Source organism: Tupaia chinensis, unplaced genomic scaffold, assembly GCF_000334495.1.
Source record: "Tupaia chinensis unplaced genomic scaffold, TupChi_1.0 Scaffold000484_1, whole genome shotgun sequence".
In the NCBI taxonomy this organism is placed as follows: domain Eukaryota; kingdom Metazoa; phylum Chordata; class Mammalia; order Scandentia; family Tupaiidae; genus Tupaia; species Tupaia belangeri.
This window is the reverse complement of record NW_006159996.1, coordinates 451,258-464,606: the sequence shown is the minus strand read 5'-3', so window position 1 is coordinate 464,606 and position 13,349 is coordinate 451,258. Positions and strand designations below refer to the sequence as shown.

Below are 13,349 nucleotides of genomic sequence, written 5' to 3'. Positions count from 1 at the left end.
CCTTAGCCACCAGGCCACCTGCCAGCCCCTCCTTTGCGATTGAGTACTCATGCACAAGGGCGGTTGTGCCTTTTTTTTTCTCTTCTCTTCTCTTTTTATTTTCTTGTTTTTGTCATAGGCATCTGTGCTTGCCAGAGAGAAAGAGAGACAATAAGAGGGATAGTGAGAAATCACCCTCTAGGGGGAATGGCTACGCTGCAATCCCCTCCACTGTACTCTCCTCCTGGGGCTTTGGGCACAACATGCACACACACCCAGCGTGATTTTCAAGTTGCCAGGTCTAGGACTCAAGGCCATGTGGGAGTCCAGCACCTCAACCACTGCCCACCTGCTGTCTCTGCCCCTTGGAGTGATTGTCAAGCCGCCAGGTCCAGGACTCCCGCCATCGACTTCCAGGTATAGAATCCAGCGGCCTTAAGTGCCAAACCACCCGCTGGCCCTGCCTGATATTTTATACTCCCTTCATTTCTTAGGCCTAATTCCCCTAAGTACTAACGGTGTTCAGGAGGTTGGAGTCTCATATCCTGGGGGAAATTTGGAGATTAGGGAAGGAAAAAGAGCATGAGAAGCTAAAGGTACAGAGATTGCCTAAACTGCTTCTTGCTTTATGTTCTTGCAACTTAACAGTCCCTAGGAAAAGGCTAAGGGTCGCTACCTGCTCACAGGGCTCCTTGAGAAACAAATGTAATAATGTCCGAATTCCCTGTAAATTTAAATTCCTAATTATTAGAAGTTCCCAGGCCCAGGCGGCTCCTTTAAGGGGCGTGCCTCAATCCCAGCTACAGTGGGAGTCCCCGCCCCCGGTTGCCAGGGTGCTCTGTGGCGTCCCATTCTCATTGGTGAGGGACGGTGGCGAGGCCCTCAGCGGCGGCCATTTCCAACGAGCCGGCGGGGCGAAGATGGCGACGCCCCTTGGGTGGTCGCAAGGGGGATCGGGATCTGTATGTCTCGCCTTCGATCAACTGCGGGATGTGATTGAATCTCAGGAGGAACTGATCCACCAGCTGAGGAACGTGGTACGCAGCCAGAAGAAATCAGGGAGAGTCCGGACTGGAGGCCTCGATGGCGGAGGCAGTGCCAGGCCTTTCGATGCAAGGGGCGTGGCTAGAACACATTGCCAAAGGCGTCATCGGGAGGAGGCGGGGCTCAGATGGTTGGTAGGATCTGGCCAAAAAGGGGCGGGGTCTTCCTGACTATTTGCCAGGAAATTTGTGTTTTTTTGGAGAGGTTTTCACTATAGGGCGCGTGTGCTGGCCAGACAGACAGAGAGACAGAAAGCGAGAAATCACCCCCCAGGGGGGATGGCCACTCCGCAATCCCTTCTCCAGTCTCTTCTCGGGATCTTGGGCAGGTGCAGGCACGCACACGCACCCGGCGTGAGTTTTAAGTCACTGGGTCGGGGATGCGGACCGCAGTCGACTATGTGGCAGTCCAGCGACATAGCCATCACGCTTACTGCTGGTCCCCAGGAAATTTGTTTTTAAAAGAATTATTTTATTTAAGTTTATTTATCCTAATTTGACCAGAGAGGGACAGAGAGAGAGAGAGAAAGTGAGAAAGTAAGCTGCCAGGTCCAGGACGCGAACCATGGTCAGCCTTGTGGGAGTTCAGTGCCCTTCACCACCATGCCACCTGCTGGCCCCTTGCTAAGAACTGTTAACCAAAATCAAACAGCAGTTCTGCATTCTTTTTCCCTGGTTGCTGCTGAGCCTCAATTTCCCCATTTTTAGGTGAAATGACTTAACTGACTTCAGTCTCATTCTAAATGCATCATCCCATCATCCTTGGTCCTGGTCCCTACAGGGCACCTCTCCCACCCATCCCAGACCCTCCCTGAGCCAGGCTCTGTTGCAGATGGTTCTCCAGGATGAAAATTTTGTCAGTAAAGAAGAGTTCCAGGCAGTGGAGAAGAAGCTGGTGGTAAGTAAAGGCCTCTGTAGGCTCCTAATTCCTCCCTCCCTCATTACCCAGGATCCCTGTGGTTAGATTATCTTTGAGTATTGACCTCTTGAGAGCCTCCGGGCCCAGAAGAGTGACTAGAATCTTCCTGTACCTCTCAGAGAAAGGGGGATAGAGACTCCAGGTGGCTTGGAGTCATATGCCTCTTGCCGTTCCTGCAGGAAGAGAAAGCTGCCCACGCCAAGACCAAGGTCCTCCTGGCCAAGGAAGAGGAGAAGTTGCAGTTTGCTCTTGGAGAGGTTGAAGTGCTGTCTAAGCAGCTGGAGAAAGAGAAGCTGGCCTTCGAGAAAGCGTGAGTGGGCCCCAGTGGGGCTGTGGGGGTCGGGGTTCCTATCTGCCTGCTGCCTGCCCACCCTCTCATCTTACCCCCAACCCAGGCTCTCCAGTGTCAAGAGCAAAGCCCTGCAGGAATCTAGCAAGAAGGACCAGCTCATCACCAAATGCAATGGTAGGCGGGAGGCCCGTGCCCCCCCCAACCCTTACGTTCATGGGCTCTTTCCTAGTAGCCCAGTGCCTGTGTCAAGGGCAGGGTTTCACCCCAACTTCTGTCCCCGGCTGAGGACACAGGCAAGCCCAGGTGGGCCACACCTTCGAAAAGGTCTTCAGGGACAAGGCAGGTCACGGAAATGAGGGAAGCAGTCGGCTTACAATATTCTTCACAGCCATAAAGGAACGGGCTTGCTCCCATTTTTCTTGAAACATACAACCTTCTTAGTCCACCTTTTATTTTCCCACTTCTGATGGGTAGTAGAAATAGTGTACTTTACTCATAACTGTTACAGGAGGAAAAACAACACGGCAACATGGCCCTACTTGAAGCTGACCCCTAGTCTCAGGGTTGGGAACTCAATAGGGAGGCATGGGAACTGTGGTAACACAGAGAGCCATGCTCCAGTCTCAAGGGTGTAGCCCCTCCCTTTGGGGGGTGGGGCCCAAGAGTGCCAGATCTTTAAAAAAGAAACCAGAAACCATGTCTTTAAAATTTATTATTTATTTATTTATGTATTTATTTTGGCTATAAGATGCATGCGCTCATTAGAGTGAGACAGGGACAGAGAGGGGAAGTGAGAAATCACCCCTCACCCCGGGGGAGATAGCTACACACAATCCTTTCTCCTCCATTCTCCTTTCAGGATTTTGGACATGCACGCACATGTGTCCTGCATGATTTTCAAGGCACTTGGTCTGGGACTCAAACTATGGTTAGCCAGAGTCCAGCACCTTAACCACCATGCCACCTGCTGGCCCTAAAACCAGGTTGTAATGGAATTAACTGGAAAAAAAAAGCTTTTTACTTTTTTTTTTTTTTTTTTAAGTTTTTGCTATAAAGTGTGCATGCTCAGCAGAGAGAAATCGTCCCCCAGGGGGATGGCTACACTGCATTCTCTTCCCTTCCATTCAGCTCTCAGGACTTTGGGTACACATGCACATGCACCAGGCATGATTTTCAGCCACCTTAACCACCATGCCACTTGCTAACCAGAAGGTTTAGATTTTAATGTTGGCAACTGACTTCAAAAAAAAAAATTTCTTTTTTTAGGGTTTTACCATAGGGTGCACGCAGTCACTGGAGAGAGTTAGAGAAAGTGAGAAATCGACCCCTGGGGAAATGGCCATGCCACAGTCCCTTCTCCTCCCTTCCCCTCTTGGGATTTTGAGCACATGTGCACACACACACAGCATGATTTTCAAGCCATTAGATCCAGGAACTCAAACCACAGTTGGCCATGTAGGAGTCCAGCACCTTAACCACCATGCCACCTGCTAGCCCCTCAATATTTTTCTAAGTTTTTTATTTTTCTTCTTTGAGACACAGAGATAGGCACCCCTCAACATGGAGGCTCTCACACTCTGCTCCACTCTGTCCCAGCCAGCCCAAGTCATGGATATACACACATGACCTTAATGTTCTAGTAGATCCTGTGTCACCAACCCAGGACCTTTCCCATGTGGATCCAGTTGAGTTGCTCCTGTGCCACTGCGTGGTTCTAATATCAAAATTTTAGAAGTATTGTGTGGGTGAAATGAAATATGTCTATGGCCATAAGTTGTCAGCTCTGTTTCTTACAGTTGCTTCTGGCCAGCTTATTGGCTCTTGTTGCTGTGGGCTGTAGGGCACTTTCAGAGTCAGCTATCCAGAGGTCCTAGACTCTAGAACCCCTTTTATTTTCCTGGAATGCTAAATTCTCCTTATCTAGTTTAAGAAGTAGATGTGGGGGTGACCAGCAGTTAGCGTAATGGCTATGTCGCTGGACTCCCACGTAGTCGACCGCAGTTCATGTCCCAGACCCGGTGGCTTAAGACTCACGCCGGGCACATGTGCGTGCGTGCCCAAGATCCCGAGAGGAAAATGGAGGAGACGGGATTGCGGCGGGGCCATCCCCCCAGGGGGGTGATTTCTCGCTTTCTGTCTCTCTGTCTGTCTGGCGAGCACACATGCCCTATGGCAAAACAAAACAAAACAAAAAAACTCTCCAGAAGTAGATGTGGGGGATGAACAGGTGGTGTTGTGGTTAAGGTGCTGGACACTCCCACATGGCTGACCACAGTTTGAGTCCCAGACTGGTGGCTTGCTTTCTCACTTTCCTTCTCTTTCTCTCTCTGTACCTTTCCCTGGTCAAATTAAAATAAATGAATGAATAAATTAAAAAAAAAAAAAGTAGATGTGAATTCTACATGCAACATCTGCTTCATTGATTGCAACAGATCTCAACTAGGCCAGAGCCCAAGCCTAAAAGAGGCTCAAGGTCCCTCTCGGTGAGGCTCCCACCTGGAGCCATGGGCACTCCTAGCCCCCCAATCCAGCCTTCTCTGTCCCAGTGAGTTGTCTCACTGGGAAGATGGCACATCTGTCTCTAGCCTGCTAACCAGGCAGGCCAACAGTCTTCATAGCTTGATCAGTGGCTCCTACTTGGCTTCCTGGGGCCCTACAGGTAGTCACTGCCTCCATAACCATGGCCACTGAACCCTGCGCATTCTTCCTTTCCTTTAGGGAACCTGGAGTTCTTTCCTGGTAGAACCAGAGAACGTTTCTTCTGGGGCATTTCCTTCCTACAGAGATCAGCCAAGGGTTCTGAATCTGTTTGTGGAAGCTGTGTGTGTGTCATAGGGAAATGGCCTTACTGCACCCCACCCCCAGAATTTCCTGAACCCCTCCAAAGGGGCACAAGTCTTCATCTGGGCCAATTTGGTAATCTCAACCTCACCCTGGCCATGCTCCTTGCCCTATTCTACCCTCCAGACCTCCCTTTGTGTGGTTTCACTTTGGTTTTGACAGTTATATGGTTCTTTTTAAAAAAAAAAAAATTATTTTGGGGGGACCAGCAGTTGATGTAATGGCTATGTCACTGGACTCCCATGTAGTTGACCACAGTTCAAGTCCCGGACCCAGGACTTAAGCTCACACAGGGCATGTGTGCGTGCATGCCCAAGATCCCTGGAGGAGAAGGGACTATGGCATGGCCATCCCCCCAGGGGGTAATTTCTCGCTTTCCATCTCTCTGTCTCTCTCTGTCTTTCTGGCAAGTGCACATGCCCTATAGCAAAAACTTCTCAAAAAAAATTTTTTTTAAAGAATTATTTTATTTAAAAAAAAAGAATTATTTAACTTTATTTATTAATTGTTATTATTAATATTTTTTCCAGTTTGATCAGAGAGAGACAGAGAGAGGGAAAATGAGAAAGCAAGCCACCAGGTCCAGGACTTGAACTGTGGTCAGCCATGTGGGAGTCCATGCCTTTAACCACCATACTACCTGCCGGCCCCCATTTACATAGTTCCTTATTCTTCTCTAAGGGATTTTTTAACCATTCTGTCATTCAGTGCCACAGGTTCTACTTTAAAAGAGTCACACACATTTCTAATTCTTTTTTTCGAAAGAACTTCACAAGCAGTGAATCCAGAGTAGCTGGCCAACCCTTGGAAGGAGGCTCAGTAGTCTGGGTCTTAGAATCCCAGGTACTATGCTTTCATCCTCTCCCATTCACTGGTATCTCTTTCCTCTTTTTCATGTTGTGCCTTAAGAATTTTTTTGTTAAGTTTTTTCATCTATTTTCTCCATGAGAGAGAGACCCCCCAGCAGGGTCCTCATGCTGTGATCCACCCCTAGCCTCAGCCTGCCAGCAGCATGGGCATACGTGTTCATGTCCCATTGTATATAGGCAGACCTTAGCATATGGACCTGGGATCTTCCCGTGTGGGTATCGTACCACAAAGCATTGCATTACCACTGCATGGCCCACTGGGCCTTAACTTTATATGTATTTATATGTTATATATATAATACACACATATACATTTTTTTTCACATATACATTTTTTTGAGAGATTTTTGTTATAGGGTATGTGCACTCACCAGAGAGAAAGTGAGAAATCACCTTCACCCAGGGTGGGAGAATAGACACGCCGCAATCCCTGGGCCTCCATTCTCGTCTCTGAATTTTCAGCACACGTGCACACATGCCCAGTGTGAGTTTCGAGTCACCGGGTCCAGGACTTGAACATAGTTGGCCATGTGGGAGTCCAGCGATGTAGGCATTACGCCATCTGCTGGCCCCAACACACACATAATTTTAATTAATTAATTAATTAATTAAGCTAAAAAGCACATGTGCTTACTAGAGTTGGGGGGGATGGTGAAAAAGTACCTACTATGGGGATACGTACATGCTGCAATCCCGTCTCCATCTCTCTCTCCTCTAAGGATTTTGGGCATGTACTTACACTCACCTGGCATGTTTTTCAAGATGCCAGGTCTGGGACTTGAACTATGCAATAGGCCATGTGGAGGTCCAGAGTGCTAACCACTATACCAACTACTGGCCCCTGTGCCATAAGTTTTTACCACATTTTCTCTTCTTAAATTTTATTTTTCTAAGTATTTAATTTTATTTATAATTATTATTTTTTTAAGAAGTTTTTGCTATAGGGTGCATGCACTTGCCAGAAAGAGAGAGACATAGAGACAGAAAGTGAGAAATCACCCCCTGGGGGGGTGGCCACACCGCAATCCCTTCTCCTCCATTCTCCTCTCAGGATCTTGGGCACACATGCACACACGCCTGGCGTGAGTTTAAGCCACCAGGTCCAGGACTCGAACTATGGTTGACTACATGGGAGTCCAGCAACATAGCCATTACACCAACTGCTGGTCCCTATTGTTATTTTCTAAGTTTGCGACATGGCATGTGAACTCACTAGAGAGAGGCAGAGAGAGAGGGAACGTGAGAAAGCAAGCTTCCAGGTCAGGGACTCAAACCATGGTCAGCCATGTGAGAGTTCAACACCTGAACCACCATGCCATCTGCTGGCCCTCTTCTTACATTTTAAATGCTTCAGCACTTCTGCATTTTCAGTTTGTGCTCTAATTATTAATTCTTGTCCAACTTTTTTTTTTTTTCTTAAGAGAGATTTTTGCTATAGGGCATGTGTGCTTGCCGGAAAGACAGAAAATGAGAAATCACTCCCCAGGGGGATGACCACGTTGCAATCTCTTTTCCACTCTCTTCTTGGGATTTTGGGCATGCACACACATGTGCCTAGTGTGAATTTTAAGCCGCCGGGTCTGGGACTCAAACCATGCTCAACTACATGGGAGTCTAGCAGCATAACCATTATGCCACCTGTTGGTCCCAATCCTTGTCCAACTTTTAAAGGCAGTAGGATATTTTTCCTTTGTCAGAATTTTTCACAGCTCACCGCTGGATGGTTGTGTGGTAGTAAAACACAACATTCTGTGAGGCTGACCCGCAGAGGTGGGTTTCAGGTTCATACCCAGAAGCTTCCTATGTTGGGTATATGCACGCCCATAATCCAGGACTGGCTGGGCCTAGGGTATAAATCATGGCATCAGAACCCTGCTGGAGATGCTGCCTACCTCCATGGGATAAATACTTTTTTTTTTAACTAAAAGAGCATTTTCCAGGGGTCTATGAGGGGCAGACCTCTACGGCCTCCTCGGATTTCAACTCAAGACACAAAAATCATCTTTGCATACAGTGTACCCTTAATTTAGAGGTAGGCTTTACCACCACTGTCTCACCAGGTCTCCTCACCCCCATTGTGAAGTGGGGGCCATCCATCTCTGACCCCATCTTACAGATAAGGAAAAAAGTCTGAAAAGGGAGGCAACTTGCACTTTGGTTACCAAAGTGGTAGCACTGCCTCATCAGTGCCTTACTCATTTTATCCAAATATATTCTCTGACTGGTTCCTGAGTCCTGACTTTTCTCAGGAGTTGCCTGAGAGCAGGGACCACATCTTCTCCCCTACCCCTAGAACAGGGCTAGGCATTTAGCTGGCCTCAGCAGGTCTGGTTGAACTGAGGTGAGGAGGCTAGATGTTTCTAAGTCCTAATCCTCCAGGGGACGCCCCACTCATTCATTTCACAAATAAATTTATTGTACACCTACCCTGTGCCTGTACTGATTTAGGCCTTGCAGATAAGACAGTGAGTAAAACAAAAGTCCTTGTCTTTGTGGAAACCTTAAATCTAAAGGGAGAGAACACAAATGAGTAAAACTGTATGGTATGTTAGATATAAGTGCTAACAAGAAAAACAAATCAGAAAAAGGTCAGAAGTATAGAGAAGAATTGTCATTTTTAGACTAGGTAAGGTCTTATTGAAGTGATTTCTGTAAATACCTGTAGGAGTTGAAGGCCAAAGCCATTCATCCTCTTGCCTTTGGGCAGGGCTGCCCACCTCTCTCCAAGGCCTTTCACCTGCCCACCAGTGGGGCCCCTGGCCCAGAGCAGTTAGGAAGTCTCTGTTTCATAACAATTGACATAACAAATGACACAATTGCCAGACATTGCCTGCCTCCCAGAAACTCAATAAAACTTATTGATACTGAGGTAGGAGCAACTCTTCATGAAGAGCCCCAGGGTTGGGGGAGCCAAGTTCTGAAAAGTCCCCTGTGAGAATGTCTTAGGAAGGAATCAGGACAGGAACCACCCCTCCTCCCTGCCTCTCTCCCCCACAGAAATTGAGTCTCACATTATAAAGCAAGAAGATATACTTAATGGCAAAGAGAATGAGATTAAGGAGTTGCAGCAAGTTATCAGCCAGCAGAAACAGATCTTCAGGTGAGGGGATTGTCCAGGCTGGGGGTTGTTGATGGAAGCAAGGAGCCAGACCTCTGGCCCCTGCCTTGGGCTGTCCACAGCCTGCGACTAGCTGGCTCCATTGCAGGAATCACATGTCTGACTTCCGGATCCAGAAGCAGCAGGAGAACTACATGGCCCAGGTGCTGGACCAGAAGCATAAGAAAGCCTCAGGGGCGCATCAGGCCCGCAGCCACCAGCGGCTCAGGGAAAAATAAAATGGTCATTTTCCTGTTCTCTATCATGCCCCACTTCTGCCTTGTCTGCTCTGGGGAGTCCCCAACCCTACCATTGCCATCTCTGTGGGTCCCGTCTCCCCAGGTCTGACTTCCAGGAAAGGGAAAAGGCAGCAAGCACTTCTTGCCTGCCTCCTAGGCCGTGGTGACCTGAGAATCAGGTCAGGGTTGGAGACAAACCTTGAACCACCCACTCTAGGCCATTCCTGTTCCAGCCACCAGCCTCTGCTACTTTGCTCCCTCCCTTTGGGTAGTACTTGGGGCCCCTGGGAATGGGGGGTTGGAGCCTAGAGGAGGAGCTTCGTTGTCTAGTAGGCACCTCCCCTGTCTTTGCTATTTAATCCCTTCTCATCCAAACAGCCGTGGTTACTACAGTAACATCCCACCCCACTCCCATGCCCTGGTAAATTTAACTCTCCAGGCTTGGCTATAGAGCAGCAAGGGCTTTGTGTGTATGTGTGTGTGTGTGTGTGTGTGTGTGTGAAGCCCTGATGACAGGCTTCAAAGTGGGGTTCCAGGACCACAGTGAATCTGGGAATCAGTTTCTATCATGTCACAAGCATGTTATACCCATGAATCCCATTTGGACCTTCCTACACTTCCCTCAAATGGAAGCTCATCAAATGAAAGGGGAAAAGACAATCCAGTGTCTATTTTTATGGTGGGGAAATAGTCTGGGAAGGGGTCACATTGCTCAAGTTGCACAGGGAGGGCTGGATGTGACGAACAGACTAGGTTTTCCAAAGCCATGACTGAGTGTGCCCTAGGAGATCATAGGGACACACTTCAGGGACAGCTGAGTCAGTCAAGCTAGCCTCTACTGGGTCACTGTGAGGGGGAGCGCATGGGAGGGGCCAGTGCTTAGCTCCAGAGCCAGCTGGGGCCTGAGTCATTGCAGGACCTTGCAGCCACAAGTTTAAGGGCAAGTGATGTCCATTGTCATGAAACAATGACAGGTGGTAGCTACTTCCCCATCAGCACCTGTCTTAAGGTTGAAGGGGCTGAAATGAGGGCCTTGTGAGTACAGAGTTGTTCTTGTCTGAAAGGTGGGGGGGGGGGCGGTTTAGAGGAAACTACAAGCTACCCCATAGGTTTTAAAGAAACCCCACATCAGTATCTAAGGCTTGTTCTGGGTGCTAGGTCAGCTTCCACTTCAGACCTTCCAATTAGGTCCTGCTGAGTGATCCAGCCAGGGACAGCACCTTCCCAAGGCCCCAGCACAACTTTTGGAACTGGGGAGAACTCTCATTTCTTCAAAGTTTGTGGGGGATGTTTGGGATCCAGGATCCCACCTGGTAAACTCTAGTTGGGGCAAGAGGAGATAGGTGGGGGTGCCCTGTTGTGATGAGAAGATACTGACATTGCTGGAAGGACTGAGTTGCCTGGCCTGAAGGTCTGGGTCCCTGGCTCACAGCCTGAACCCCATACTGTAGCGCTTGACCTCCAGCAGGTGGATAGAGTGGGGCCCAGCTCCCGGCTCCAAAGTTGGGTGTACCTTCCCCTTGTCTGCCTGTCAAGCCACCCTGGAGTCCTAGCTCCACCGCTCAGTCCAGTGCCAAAGAGTGTTGGTTCGGCATGGAGGATTGGAGGGGTAAGGTCTGCAGCCCCAGTCTCTCCTGCAGCCGTCGCTGCTAGGTCGGGAGTGGACGCGGCTGCTTTAAGGCGCGGTGACCCCACGGCATCCTCGGGCGGGGCGGGGACAGTGCGGGCGCCACCAGCGGAGGTGAATGCGAGGGAGGTAGTGCGCGGCGTCTGGCCCCACCATGCTGACCGCGCTCGCCCCGCCAGCCCTGCCTGGTCTCCCGAGGCGGCTGCCTGCGGCCCCCGCGCGGCGCCAGGATTCCTCCGGATCGTCAGGCTCCTACCACACAGCTCCAGGTTCTCCAGAGCCCCCCTGCCCCGTGGCCACCCAAGCCCCAGCTGCGCATGCTGCCGTCGGGGGAGATGGAAGTCATCTTCAGCGCCGGGCCCCTGCTCTGCCGCTCCGACGCGGAGGATCGCGAGGTGCAACAACTCACGGAGCCGGCTTTCAGCAGCCCCTCGCCACCCAGGCCAGCGTCTCCATCCCCCATCCCACCGCAGCCCCAGACTCCCGATGGTGGCTCCCGCTGGGCCACCTACCTGGAGCTACGGGCCCGCGGACCCAGTGAGGCCGTCCCCGCGCAGTTCGAATGTGTTGAGGTGGCTCTGGAGGAGCGCACGGCGCCCACCAGGCCCCGGACGGTACCCAAGCGTCAGATCGAGCTGCGCCCTCGGCCCCGGAGTCCTCCGCGGACTACCAGCGCGCCGCGCCCGCGACTGCTCCTGCGCACCGGCTCCCCGGACGAGGCGCTGGGTTGGGCCGCCTGCAGGACGCCGCGGGCCTGGTGCAGACAGCACTGGCCAGAAAACTGAGCCCTGCCGGCCCACCCACGAGCAGCGCCACCTTCGGGCCCTCAGGGCGGCTGGAACCTGCGACCCAGAAGGCGGCCAGCAGCACACGCGTGGTCCTGGAGGAGGCTAAGGCTCGGCCACCGCGCATACAAAACGGTTCGGCTCCCAGCAGAGTCCTACGACCGTGGCCTAGTCTCCGCGAGCGCGCGATTCGGCGCGACAAGCCCGCGCCTGGGACCGAGCCGCTGGGTCCTGTTAGTTCCAGTATCTTCCTGCAGTCAGAGGAGAAGCTTCAGGAGGCGCGCAACCAGGAACCCAAGACCCGGTTCCCGCGGGAGACTCTGGATCGAATCGTCCAAAGGGCACAGAGTCCACCTTTAAAATCTCGGACCCCCGGGGAGATTCCGAGTCCAACTGTGAGGCCCAGGAGCCCGTCACCGCTGTGGCAGGCTCCAAATGAGGCTGTGCGGGGTCCTCGCTGCCCGTCCCCCCACAACCTGCCCTCGTGGGATAGGACTGTTCCGAGGGGGAGTAGTTCGTCGTTCCCGGAAGCATCCTCCGTGTGGGAAAACCAGAATCCCGTCGTCGAGGAAACCGTCAGCCGGAGGAGCCCTTCCCCTCCGACCTTTGCCCAGTGGAATAAGGGCGTCGTCAGGGCCAGGAGCCCATCCCCCGAAGCTCCTGGCCTCTGGGAGGTCCCCAGTCGGGCAATCAGAAGTGCGGCAAAGCCGGGTAGGAGCCCTTCCCCGTCACCTTTGTTACCTTGGGAGGCTCCAAATAGTCTTACTGGGACGCGGAGCCCATCGCCTCAAGTGCAGTGGGATCCAGTGGTGCAGGGTTCAACCACAGTATTTACGCGGGAAGCTCTGAATGGCCTAGCTCAGGAGGAGCTGGTACCGTCTACACCATCCACACCCGGAACTGCGGAACTAACAGAGGCGCAGAATCTACCCACGCGGGAGATCCCGGAACTTGCCTTCCGAGGCAGTCAGCCGTCGCCAGAGGTGGCTGCACCCGAGCCGCCCCGCAATCACCTCGTGAGTACCCTAGACGCCGAGGCGCACCCGGAGGCCTTGGGCCCTGGAGAAGCGGGCTCCGAGCGCCCGCGCGTGGCTATTCCGCGGCCCCGAGATGTGCGCAAGATCGTGAAGACTACGTACGCGCCAAGCTTCCCCGCGGGGGCCGGGGTCCCACGGCTGCCTGCGCCCGCTGGGGACTCCTGCTGGGAAGAGGGCGGCGCGCCCAAGACGCAGGAGCTTCCGGCGCTGGGGTCCCCCGCCCCAGCTCACTACACTTCCGTTTTTCTCAAGGACTTTCTGACGGTCGTGCCGCACCCCTACGAGCCCCCAGAGCCATCTCTCGACAAGGTTCCCCGGGACGCCTCGCAGCCTAACGGGGTGCCGCGGCGGAGGGCAGAGAACAGCACCGCGAAACCCTTCGCGCGCTCTGAGATCCGCTTGCCTGGTGCCCTGACCCTGGGCTATCGGCCGGAGGGAGTCCCGGGAGGCCACGTGCGCGGCCGGGCTGCAGAGAACCGGGATGCCGAGGCCCAGCGCCTCGTTCCAGACAGCGAGAGTCGGACCAGCCCTCTAGGCGGCGCTCGCACCTCACCCCAGCTGTCCCCGGTAGGGCCGCCCCGCCCCAGCTCCCCTCAGGCGCACCCCAACTCGAGCCCTGGG

General features: G+C 52.4%; 2 protein-coding genes across 5 annotated transcripts in view; both read left to right on the top strand.

The window, feature by feature from the left end:
- Positions 1-833: 833 nt before the first annotated feature.
- SPATA24 (spermatogenesis associated 24) lies at positions 834-9,300 on the top strand. Of its 4 annotated transcripts, none has more exons than XM_006156184.3 (6): positions 838-1,016; positions 1,804-1,920; positions 2,121-2,251; positions 2,337-2,407; positions 8,941-9,043; positions 9,150-9,300. In XM_006156184.3, exons 1-6 carry the CDS (start codon positions 900-902, stop codon positions 9,277-9,279), a joined length of 669 nt encoding a protein of 222 aa, XP_006156246.1. In that variant the 5' UTR covers positions 838-899; the 3' UTR covers positions 9,280-9,300. The 4 variants fall into 4 exon arrangements, with proteins under 4 accessions (XP_014446298.1, XP_014446299.1, XP_006156246.1 ...); XM_006156185.3 differs by having other exon boundaries at positions 839-1,016; positions 1,855-1,920; XM_014590812.2 differs by lacking the exons at positions 8,941-9,043; positions 9,150-9,300 and adding an exon at positions 4,952-5,315 and having other exon boundaries at positions 834-1,016.
- A 366-nt stretch (positions 9,301-9,666) lies between these two features.
- PROB1 (proline rich basic protein 1) overlaps positions 9,667-13,349 on the top strand; it is a 6,027-nt gene continuing 2,344 nt past the window's right edge. Inside the window, 3 exon segments of the mRNA XM_027774848.1 lie at positions 9,667-11,191; positions 11,193-11,631; positions 11,634-13,343. Of these exon segments, the coding sequence (XP_027630649.1) occupies positions 11,061-11,191; positions 11,193-11,631; positions 11,634-13,343 (2,280 nt within the window). The 5' untranslated portion in view covers positions 9,667-11,060.